Here is a 12,853-nt window from a genome sequence, read left to right as displayed (position 1 = left end):
TAAATGTAGGCTAAATTAAAATACTACTTATAAAGCCCGGTCCAGGCTTCTGGAAGCTGCCTGTGACAGGAGCACGTTGAGAAGTAATTGCTGAAGCTGCTGCATTGCTCTGGTGCTGCATGCTCGGCACGGAGAGCTGTGCGTTAATGGGGGAGCGCACCTCCAATCCGGAGACGCGGCGCCCGTCTCGAGCTCGGTGCGGACCAATGGCGGCGGCGCGGGGGTGTGTCCTGAAAGGTGAGCTGCTTTTTTGAGTTTAGTAAATGACTGCAGCACGGAGCGCGGAGGGCTTTGGCAGCGTTTACTCCGCGCTTCCGAGCGATGGAAGGAGCTCTGGGCTTCGCAGGTTGCGCCGCTTCGTGTTGGTGGCGGCGAATCTGAGCGGAGGATACGAAGAGCACAAACTCCGGACAATGGAAGTAGCTCCCTGCGGAGATAACGAGTCACCCCTGGGTAAGAACTACGTCGGAAATACGAGCACCTGCAGAAGCCCATCAGTCCGCGCCGGAGGGATCCCTGCGACTACGGGTGCCTGCCAAACCACGGCGGTTTTGTACCGGAATGCGTGTTTCTGAATACGTGAAGAAAGAATTAGTGCCGAGTCACGTAGGTAACAGTTAGCCTGTGGGCTGTGAATTTACCACAACTTCTTTGGAATTGCTCTAAGGAGGAGGAGGAGAATTGTTTGTTTCAAAGCGGACACAGAAGACACTTTGTGAAGGTGTGAATATTAGGCTGAAATCTCTGTTCAACATCTCCAGCTCTCCTCTGTCTCTCTCCCTCTTTCTGTCTGTCCCCTCCGCTCTGAACGTGAACTTGATCCTCGCTGTGTGCTGATCGATAACCACTGTCTGGAAATGGTCTCCTCTCTGTGGGTTTAAACTGTATTTTTCTTGTGTGTGGCTTACTTTGGGATCTGCTTTAACCGAAGATTACACCAGTCCCCACCTGGAAGTCTCACACGGAATTGTGGCCGGAGCTCCGGAACCTGCCAAAATGTGCAGACTAAACGCACTCGGGATTTATTTGTGGGAAACTATACTATTTTTCAGGTGAGTCTTTTTTCAGCCTTTTCCATAGTAAAAACAGTAGCCTCTTTACTTTGGGGCTTTGGGGCTATTGTTTCACATAAGACCAGTTTCTCAGCACAGATGGCGAAGTCTTGGCCTAGTCCACATTTACTTGTAAGGGCAGGTATTGTAGGGTACATGAACTTAAAGGGATTGTTTTGTAATATTTGCAGCCTGTAATTCCTGCAAATACTGATCCGCTGCAGTAGAGTCCCATAGATTCGGGACAACAGCGGCTACTAGTGGCCACAGAGAAACACATTCAGTTGAATATGAAGAATAGTACAATCAACAGGCTTATAGAACAAACACAAATATTCAGAACTGTGTAATGTGCAACGTCTATATTCATTTAAAACAGTGTAATATCTGTAAGTTTTGTGTTCTTCTCTTTGTGTTGAGGGATAAACCCATATCCTTGGCTTGGTGGTCTGCTTATGAAGAGCCCCTGAGAGAACGGGCGAGTTAACACTATTGTGTGTTATGTAATTGTATAGTGTTGTATGTCAGATTTGTAGATTGTGTTTTTATTTTATACTATTTTCACTTCGACTTTAATAAAATAATAATAATAATAATAATAATAAATCTTAAAATAAATAAGTAATAAAATAAATAAAATAAACAACCCCCCCCCCACACACACACACACAAAATATTATATGTATATATCTTTCAATAGTTAGCTTCTCCATATCAATAGTGCCATATTACACCACTGGCAGTTAATTAATTATGTTCCTGCAATGGAAATCCCATCTTTGTCCACTGCGTCTTATTACAGCACTTCCACCATATTTTCAATTCAGAGATGTTTTTTGACACAAAAGAGCAAAGCAAGTCTTTTCACACTGTGGCTTGCTGTAATTATTTTGTATTCTGCCTGCACCATTAGTTCATGAACCAGAGTCAGGGTATTGCAGCTTCAGCGTTTGTGCTGAACTTTGCAAGTTCTCTTAATTGATATCTCTTTCCAGGCCTCGGCCTGCACCCCAGACCTCATCTGACATGCAGACTTATTACCAAACATTGATTACTCTGTCCATGCCAATACCACTGATGAATACAGATTCTACACCAACAGGATTTTCTCCCCAATGTATTGCACTGTTCTCATTGTCGTTCATGTTTGGTTCCACATTATCCATGCTTGAGCTGCCATATGAGAGGTTGCCTTCTGTTTGAGGAGGGGGGATGTCAGTGGAGGGACTGAGGCATGTCTAATACTGAAGTACTGCCCATGCAGAAAAGAAACATGACATTATATCATCATACAGCAGTGCCATCTGTAAGAAGAGCCGGCAGTTTGTTTTGGACCAATTTGCTTTCACAGGTTTGAAATATTACTCTGTATAACTTATGCAAATAGTATATGGCTAAATAAATTCCAGTAAAACCCAGCTATGGACAGGGATTGTCTTTGTTGCTGATGTGGTCCCATTAAAACTAGCCTGGGCTTTTTCAATGCAACATACTGCAAAATATTTTTGCAGCGCATCATGAACAGACCTTTTCAGTCTTTCTTATAAGAGCTTCTTATATGCTTTTGGATTTGCACTTTTTTACTTGCTTCCTGGTTGAATGTGCCTTATCTTTGCAAATGGGAATAAATAGTGTTTAATGATGTCCTGCCGACCGGAACAGATAAATGCAAAAATTACTTTCTCAATGGAGCTGTTGAACTATATGACATATAAAAATAATTATTATGCTCCAGGTCTTAATAAATATATAAAATACAAGAGAAAACGTGTTCGTTATTTTTTAAATTGAATATAAATCAATCTAATGAGATATTTTCTTGGTGATTTTAGATTTGCCTCATCCATTCTTCCTCAAATTTCAGCATGTTGTAAGGGTCTGTTATTTTGCTTAAACAATGTTGAGAAAATGAAGATCCACAAATTCTGGAAACATGCATACATGCCCTCTCACGATTTTAAATCTCCAATTTTGGCCTCTCATGAAATTCACATAGAAAAACCTCTTGATGCCCTTGGGTCGGCCTTGAAAATACCAGGACATAGCCAGTTTTGCTGCTGCATGTGTTTTGACCTTGTGTCATAAAATAGGCCTTTAAAGCTCACCTTTGAAAACTAAAAGAGACGCACAAATGCACCCTAAGCAGTGATGTTTAGGAGTAATGGCCTCAGTATGTCTGGTCTGATCACAGGAGACCCTCTGTGGTAATTAGCCAGGCTCAGTCAGTAGCAGTGGACCAGCTCTCGCTTTCTGTCTCCTCAGCATTTTATCTGGACATAATTGTCTCTGGCATTACAAGCAGAAGGAACAAAAGAGAAGAATCTAAGCTCTAAGACCCAAAAGCCTTTCGTTAAAAAGTACATTGCCTACCACAGTGTGGTGTTATCCCTGTTACTATGGGCTTTTTTGACACTTCAAAGCCTTTATAATACAATATTGATTGACACCAACTGCAGCCGATTACATTTCAAATGAATCAACTTATTATCAATGAACTATCAATATTCCTCGTGTGAGAAAAACATGAATCAGCAGTGCGGTCCACTCCAGTCAGTGAAAATATAACTCGGTTTAAATTTTCAGAGCCCATTTTCTGGTTATTGAGAATTGGGGAATGTAGTGCAGAGAAACAGAAGCTTCCTTGAATAAAGGGTGGGTGATGAGGGAACAATTTATAACAATGGGAACTGAATGTATTTTGTGGATGCACAAGGTTTACTGCCAATATTATTATTATTATTATTATTATTATTTGTATTTTAATTTTAAGAAGAATTTGGAATGAACTAAAGGCAAAAATGAAAGAGCTGTAAAAGACCAGGAGGAACTGAAGTGCTTTTAGTATTTTAGAACTAGCATTAAATGTGGAACAGTAGAGAAAAAAACAATATAATATAAAAATTAAGGGAATAAAAGAAGATCAAAACTGAATCATCTGGTTGTTCTTAGTTATTACTTAAAAGATATGACAATACTTGGTATGTGCTGTAATATTATAATAAAAAACATTAAAAAAAAATTAATATCATGATATTATTGATATTCAGAATTGTTTACGTAATGACATCATGCAGTTACCCATAATACGGCATACATTTAAATGAGTCATTTAGCCACAGTGAAGTATGGTGGAAAGTTGTTCTGAGGTGGAGGAATTTGCTCCAAAAAAGTGAAGTGGCTTGTGGAGGTGTTTTGGTTATAAAATATCAGATGTACAATAAACCATGATATTATGTTACAAATGAAAGAAGTCTTTAATATTAGTAAGTTATATTTAATATAATTCATATTAACATAACATTGATTATGTAGTAGTAGTCTGTTTTTTCAGTGTTTTGTCATATCGCCAAAGATATCGTTACCACCAAAATACCCTGAAATATTGTCATATTATTTTAGGGCCGTATCGCCCACTCCTACTGCTATTGTTATATTTGACAATGTTTAAAACATTGCAGTGCTACTGCTTCAAAACATCTGCATTTGATTTGTTTTTCCACATTTATAACAGATATTGATATTGCCATTGGCCCACAATTCCCGTATTCCTTAATGATACACACAAATGTATATAAGCATGTAATTTACAATACAAACCTGTACTCTGTCATATCACCTACCACAAGCTAGAAAGAATATTACATCTACAAAGCCAAGGTATCAGGTTTATTTAATGCCGGCTCTCTCTCCTGTCCACTGAGCATGACTCTGGGTGAATGGTTTTGAGTGAGGAATTGCCAGAGGTAGCGGAGTATTTGAGCCAAAGAGGTCTTTGATTTTTCGAGAGTTACAAAATGCAAGGATAGGATCAATTAGGACTCGGTTCTTCAGAGGCTTTAAGAACATAATGAGCTACACTTAGGGCTAATGATTGGAGCTTCGCATTAAAGCACGCAAGTCTCTGGGTTGTTTGCATATTATTTTCTGGCAGGATGCACAGTCCTTTTTTACCCTGCTGCATCAGCACCCGCGTCAAGAGCTCACCACAGCTACAGCCAGCATCGATCTGAATTAATTAGAACAACAGTGCAGCTCTGATCTTTAAAATCTTTAATCACATTCTTAGGTTTGGTAGTCAGACTAAAGAATAGAATGCCTCTAACTAGCGGAGATAGTGGAAAAGCAGGACAAATCATCTGAAAATCCAATGATTTCACACTGTCACAAAGATTCCTTCAGCATAACGAGTTCATGTGAGGGAACTATAGGGGTTATAAATATGTGAAAGGGTCAGATGAACAACTGTCACACCAACCATGACTAATCTTGTTTCCAATGCAAGGCTGTGGTTATGTCCAGTACAACTGGAGTGGCCTTGTGTGGGTTCATTGTGTCTGTTTTTAACTGGGTCACTGTGTTTTTAACTTGCCATTTTTACATTTTACACATGTCTTTCCACTGTGAATAGAAGTAGATGAATGGTTTTCTCAAAATAATTATCCTTTAACAAATACTGTATCTATTTTTTTTCCTTTAACACGGCACACTTTTTTCAAATACTATATATTGTTTTCATAAATTAGTTACATAATTTGAAAAGGCCAGCTGTGTTTAAAGCTATGTACACTTAATGATAAATTGATCACATTTATTGGTCCAAAATACATAAGAGAATTCATAACAAAACTTAAAAAAAAAACATAAAAAAAGATATTTATGTATTATGTTTTTTTTTTACCTCTCATTGTAAAATGTCCTTGGGTGTGCGAATGGTGCTATATAAGTGTACCTTATTATAATTATTATTACTTTTATTATTATTATTATTACAATCCAGTTACTAGACATAAGCATTATTTTTCAGTTACTTAATTATAACTAACTTCTTATGGAATATTATCTCTTCTTGCATGTTTTGGTCTTGCATTTGATAAAAATAAGAAACGACCTGCATTTTATAGGCGAAATATCACACACATATAAAGCTAAATATAGCAAATGTTATGTGCCATTCATTACATTTTAAATTAATTGGTGAAACAATCTGATATATTTAAGTTGTTGAGATGTTAAAAAACAGTGGTCATGAATTTTAAATGTTAATGTAGTGTGAGTGCAGGTTGTGTGCGGTCATGAGTATAGTCCACAAAAACAGTGGCACTAAGCATGCATTAACAGTGCTTAGTCACCTCGAAGGACAATATGGATTTACAGTTAAGAGGTTATAGGTCTACATTGTGAACTTGAATGGGGATGGGTCTGGGACACTAGACCTCACAGTTGAGCCTTCCAGAGGTTTCATGGTTGTAGCTCAGTGAAACACAAAGGGAAGTGCCTGCCTGAAGATCCCTATGTGCAAGCTGAGCCCCATGTGTAACCTTAGTCATTAGGTGCAGGATGTTAGTCATCGTAATCTATGTATTGTCACTAGTTGGGTTTCCATCCAAAGCATCTATCCAATAAAGAAATATGGGCAGAAAAAATGAGCTGTGTTTCCATGCACTACACTTTTGCGAATAAATTCCAGATGATGTCGGCTCAGTGATAAAGGGTGGTATCAAAATGAAAGAGAGTCCTGGGTTTTTAAGTAAATAAAAAAAAAAAAGCTTTATTTAATATTTATTTTTGGGACATCTGTGTCACTTTAAATTAATGCTGTGTGGTCTGTTGCTCTTTTGCTTTGTATGTGTACAATAATATACACATGCTCTAAAATAAGACATTTGTGTGGCGCTGGTGTGAGAACAGGGTGGTCCTAACACATGGAGAGGAGAGATGAGAAATTGTGGGGGAGTCTGTTAAAAGCCTGTAATCACAGGGTCAGTCTGGGGCTCCAGTGGGGTGCGGTGCTGCATGCGCAGTTGGTACAAACCAGCTGAAACCTCGTCATTTATTCAAAAAACACTTTCTATTACTCTTTTTTTGTGCATTTGCTTTAGAAATAGTCAAACCTTTCTGCCGTGTCCAAGTGTGAAAAACTCATTTAACGATATTTCTATGTTTCTACAAATTTTGAGCCTGTTCCATTTCGTTTTGTTCCCCCTGTAATTTCATAATTTGCAAAAACTTGGTGGATGGAAAACCCGCTACTCCTCTGTGGGGAGTTTGGTGTGTTGTCCATATGGCTGCATGGGCTTTTCAAGAATGTTGTTGTTTACTTCTTAACTTCAATGATGCAGACATTTGGGGGAACTTAATTTATTTTAAAGAAATCTACTTTAAAGTGGACAAATGCCCCTTTTTCCAACCTTAACCTTAACCTAGTTGCCTGGGGTCTTAAAGAAACATCTATGAAATGCCTTGGGTTAAAATACTATGTGGATCAAACAATATAGCACCATTCTCCCCATCTAAACAGCCCTGTTCAGAACATCCAGTTCATTTAAATGAGAATGAACCACAGTTCAGTGCAAGAGCCCAGGAGCGAGGAGCAGAAGCCCTGTATATGAGTAATTTCCCCTTGATTCTTTTCTGTTCTCAGTTTCTCCATATTTAATCAGTATTTTTATTTCTTGGGATGCATTGTGTTTGTTTTGCGCCATTTAAAGGCTGCTCCAGTGATTGTAGAGACTGAGGAGGTGGGACAGTGTCTTCACACTCCTTTAGATGCAGTACAAAATTAGAGCAAGGCAGGTCATAATTTTACTGGGATATTTTATTTCAGAATTTGTGCCCCAGAGCCCCAAATTAATGTGTGAACCAACTGTAAAGGTGACATTTTGTTCCAGGATATGTCCCCTTTCAAAACATTGTTGTGTTGGTTTACACGAACGTGTTTATGAAAACCCATGCAAAAACACCAACTAAGATATTTAATTGATCAAGATACTCATAGAAATATTTAAAACAACAATGTCTTGCATATGCACTCCCTTCAGTGATTTCAATAGAAACAATATACCAAAAAATCCTGATATTAATTATCTATTATATACCGTCCACATTCAGTAATAAATATGGCATAATTCTGTGTAGGTGAAGAGCTAGTGTAGTGTCTGATTGGCATGGAACTCCTGCAGTTTGCCACACCAGTAAATGTTAATGAGCTGTAAGCCTAATGATGTGTGGAACAGGATAAGGCTGACTGCTGGTTAACTGAGAACTGAGATGAGCGCTGATTCTACAGAAGTCAAAGGAACAAAAAAAGGTAGAGCACCAAAACACAGAGAAAATGGACAGAAAAAAGGATAAATGGAAGGGTTCAGCGTGAGCTACAGACTAAGAGGGTTCATTCTCAAGGACGTAGAGCTAATCAATATACCCCTATGGCTATGTTATGATTATTGGTGTCCTTTTCCAGCATTGATTCTGCAACCAGCAAAACTGTCCTTTGGGCCAATTAATTGAAATCATTTTCTTAGGGGTGGATATGTGTCTGTCTCTCTCTGTGCCCGTGCACTTACGCTCAACATGAAAACACTGTCTGGGGAGGAAGGCCATCATTGAACAGCAGCTGTGTGAACTGGAGTACTGACCTTTAGATTAGACAGGAGAGTGAGAGACAGGATCAGTACACAGAGAAAGAGAGCAGTGGTGCGGAAGACCAGGTGACATACACTCCCTTTATACTCTATATTGATTTTATTATAGAACTTTTAGCTTGTATTCATTTCAAAGGGACCATTCTCCCCATTGACTGTTTTTTCTAGAGCTATCTATTCATAATTTCAATAGTCAGCTAAATGGTTGTAACACCCTTGGTTGGACAGTTAGTTTGTTTTAAACAGTGTACATGTTCACACCTCTCCAAAGCTGCAGTTGGACTGTAATTGGCGATTCCCTGAATAAGTTCACCTGGACTGAAGGTATTGTATATGTAGCCTATCAGTGGAGTTATGAAGGCATAGCATGAATACATTCCACATAAAAAATGTAGATATTTTGAATTTGCAAGGATGATTTCAGAAGTGCTTGTAAACGTTTGTTTTTTGTATAAATCATTAAATTCCAAACAAAACTTTTTTTTAATTTCTATTAAATGTTTTTATATTAAGGAAATCATTTCATTAGGTGTTTGTGTCACATGATATACTTGCTTGATTTTTGTCAGCTTTTTCACAAGTTAACACATCCCCTGGGGTCTTAATGGAAACATATTTTGACCCAAAATAACTATTCTCCCCTGTAAAAACAGCTCAGTTCAGAATGACATTTTTCAGCTCCTGTTCCTTTAAATCTGAATGAGCAACTGTTTACTCCAACACTGGCTGACAGCAGCAAGAATAGAAGAAGCAGGACCTCTCCATTTTCAGTTTCTCTTAGTTCTCCACACTCACTGTGTTTACTTGGCTCTGTTTGACCTCATTTTTGTGCCCTCACATTAAAAACAAGTCCAGTGGTATGAGTAGGGATACTGTTTTCTGACTTCGGGCAGTCTACATAAAACTGACCGGTTTGTCTTATTTCACTCTTTACGTGGTGGTATGTATGTATGTGTATCCCTTTTTGAATATTTGATGAATACTCAAATCTGAAGCCCAATTTATAGTTCTGTGTCGAACCAGAAATGTAACAATGCATTGCATTGATGCAGACAGCAATGTATTTGATTGGTCAGTAGTCGGATGGGCATTGTTAAAACTGATCCAAAAACGTACAGAAACAAGAACTCCTCCACACGAGACTGCAGACAGCAGCAAATTTCAGGACGAGAGATTTCCTCAGACAGTGTGTGGTTGTCATGGATGAATTAAAAGGTTAAACAAAGGAAATATTTAGGTTTATAATACTAATAATACTGCATAGTGTAGAGAATGATGTTTGAGATTCAGCCCTAGTGGTGTGGCAGTGTAATTACAGAGCAATGCAGACACTAACGCAGAAGTATAAACACATATAAGTACAGTATAAGTACAGCTCTTGCATCGAGTCAACGCAGAAATATAAATAGGTCTTAAGACTTACCTAAGTCATACCTTCAATAGATAGTCTAGATGCCTTACAGCTTTGTTAGACATCTTAGAAAAACGTACAGTTCTGCTGCTTACAACTGCATGTTGTTTGGAACAATGGGGTAACTGATGGGGTGGAAGTCTGTTGCATTGTCATGCTAAATTATAGCAGGCTTAAATATTTCTGTTACTTTCTACCTGTAAAACAGTGAACACTCCAATATATTCTATAGTCCAAAGTGTTCTAATACTACACATTATTTATTTACTGGTCTTTTTTGTCTGTGGTTTGTTTTTCCTAATAGTGCAGTAGTCCATTATTTGTATGACTACATTTTTCAATAAATATTTTAACAGCTTACTGAATAGGATCAAATGTTGTAGTTCACCATGTTAAAACACCGATACAGATCCGATAATGCCATTGAGACAGTATTAGTCTCTGCTTTCTGCACATGGGACAAAAGTATTTTTATTCAACTGGTGAAATAATTGTGTAATGAACCTGTCTTCCTCTCTGTCTCTCTCTGTCTTATTCTTCAGCTTGGCAGCATCCCAGCAAGCCGCAGCGAGGAAAGCTGCCTCTCCCATGCCCCCTTCAGAATTCTTGGACAAGCTCATGGGAAAAGTGTCTGGTTACGATGCAAGAATCAGACCTAATTTTAAAGGTAGGTACCAGCCACCAGGACACCGCTGGATAATGCAGGAATGTAGCCAAGCAATGTCTGGAAAAAAAGGGGGAACTGATTAGATTTTGGAAATGTGTCTTTAAGAGCTGGGGATTCGGTCCAAATTACATATTGAAGTAAGTGCATTTCAACCATTGATCACTGGTCAAGAAAAAGCCACGGAAGCAAGTGATCAATTGTGCTATTGATCCAAAATGTCTGCGCCATCTGCTGAAATGCTCAAGCTTTACTGGGTTTGCCTCCAGAAAACAAGGTATCATTCTCCAGAATATTAAAAAAAAATGCATTCCATCAGCTCTCTGCAGTGCCTGTTCAAAGTCTGAATCGCACTCCTAAAGAAATACTCCAAAATCACATCTGCATGTGAACAGAGCAGCGAGCTATATCCATGACTCAATGCAGCAAAGCATGACATAATATTCGCATTTGAAACTGGATTTTTTTTCTTTTATTCGCTAATGAAAAAGATTATCTTTGTGCTGAATCTGTGCTGAAGCTTTTTGAAAGAGGCTGTTTTCTAAGCTGGCTACATTCCTGTCTGAGGCTTAGAAGCCGGTGTCAGTATCCTGACCGTATGTCTGTGGTGGTTCTCAAATTTGGATTCAGTGTTTGATGTGAAATGTACGCTGACAGTGTTAGAAATGGCCTGATCCCAAAACTTGAACCAATGAAAGATACATGTCAGAGGTTTCCATTTCCAGCAGTCTTCAGCACTGCTAATCATGTCTTACTGAACATTCCCAATTACTTATCACATTATTAAAGAATTCAAATTAAATCAAAATAATACAAATAACATTGAGCCCGATTAAATGCATTTGTATCATCATATGAAATTGTATGTTCTAGGCCACGTGATGGTAAATCGGTATGCTTTACTCTAATACAAATAAATAAATAAATGAATTGATAATAAAAAATAAAACTAATTTCAGAATGTCTCAGAATTGGAACATTCATAAGGTTAAAGAGAAATGCTCAGCTTAATTTCTTTTATTAATGCTTTTTTGCACATTGTTGCTGTTGGATAAAACCTTGAATTTCAGATATGAAAAATAAAACCTTCAGTATATGTTAATATTTTACCATTTTATATAGTTAACATATACATCTATATCTATTCTACAGGAAATAGATACACAATGTACAGGGCTATTTCATAAGATCAAATGGCACCAAAATATAAAAATGAAGGGGGCTCCCCTGTGGTGCAATGGTCTAAATGTTGGGCCTGTCATTGACAGATTGCCGGTATTGCTGGTTCAATCCCTGGTGATGCCTCAGCCATCCAAAGCAAGGAGTCCCAATAGAGCACAATGGGCTTTCCTCTCTGGGTGGGTAGGATGGCCCCATCTCCCTTCATCACAGTATGCATTAGCCAGCATCGGGGCTGATGTTGGCTGATGTGACAGATTTGGGCAGATGGCGTTCTCCTGCAGTGTGATGAGGACCAGGGCTGTTGTATTAGGGGCAGTTTTAAAGGAAGCAGTGACGGGTATCATGTCTTCAAGGAATCGTTTGCTCACCTTCAGCCTCACCAACTTTTGGCACTATGTGATCAGGGGAGTCCTAGCTAACTTGGGTATATATAAAAATAATAATAAAAATTATGATGGAAATGGCAGGTTTTGTTCTTACAGCAACAACTTTGAAGTTATGTCAACTGCAATTTTAAGGAATTCCAACTAATGAAGGCTGAGTAAAATAGGCTCACCCACTAATGTAGCAATAAACTCTGGCCAGCTGAAGAGATGCTAATGTAGAAAAGGATTGTTAGATGTGTATGACACACTCTGAGACGGTGGAGGTAGGTAATGATGCTGTGGTGGTGAGAGAATGTTTCCGGTGACTGTCCACTCTGTTCAACCTACCAGAATGCTCAGCAGTGAAAGCCCTCCCTGGTTCCATGATGATGGGCCTCTTAACCTTGCTCGTGGCAAAGGTTGCCGTTTTTTGTTCTGTATGCAGAAATGTTCCGCTACATCGAAAGTTAACACTGTTAGCATTTGGTAAATGCTTTCTGACATTTCATTTGTGCAAAGCTCCACTGTTAAATACTGTAAACTCTGTTCTACTACAATAGTTGTATCTTTGTTTTATTACCTGAACTGTCATTCATTAATTTTGGGCTGAAATAGTAGGAGCACCCTCAATTACATAGGTGTCAACTTGTCCGGTTCACATGAAAGCTCCAATTAATATCCACAGTTCAACTGCACCTGGATTTGATTCCTATGTTGGTTTTACTGAACCACTTTCTCTCCATCCTTCTCTTATTCTC

The 12,853-nt window shown here is 38.5% G+C and overlaps 1 protein-coding gene across 3 annotated transcripts in view; it reads left to right on the top strand.

The window, feature by feature from the left end:
• The first annotated feature begins 293 nt into the window (after positions 1-293).
• glra1 (glycine receptor, alpha 1) overlaps positions 294-12,853 on the top strand; it is a 57,063-nt gene continuing 44,503 nt past the window's right edge. Inside the window, exons 1-3 of one of the 3 annotated variants that reach the window (XM_066649488.1) lie at positions 294-721; positions 942-1,052; positions 10,427-10,551. In XM_066649488.1, coding sequence (XP_066505585.1) covers positions 997-1,052; positions 10,427-10,551 — 181 coding nt within the window. In that variant the 5' untranslated portion in view covers positions 294-721; positions 942-996. Of the gene's footprint in view, positions 1,053-10,426; positions 10,552-12,853 lie in introns of all 3 variants that reach the window. The other 2 variants (XM_066649487.1, XM_066649489.1) reach the window with 2 other exon arrangements.

This window comes from Hoplias malabaricus, chromosome 17 (genome assembly GCF_029633855.1).
Source record: "Hoplias malabaricus isolate fHopMal1 chromosome 17, fHopMal1.hap1, whole genome shotgun sequence".
In the NCBI taxonomy this organism is placed as follows: domain Eukaryota; kingdom Metazoa; phylum Chordata; class Actinopteri; order Characiformes; family Erythrinidae; genus Hoplias; species Hoplias malabaricus.
Note: the sequence above shows the minus strand (reverse complement) of the source record. Positions and strands in the feature narration are given on the sequence as shown.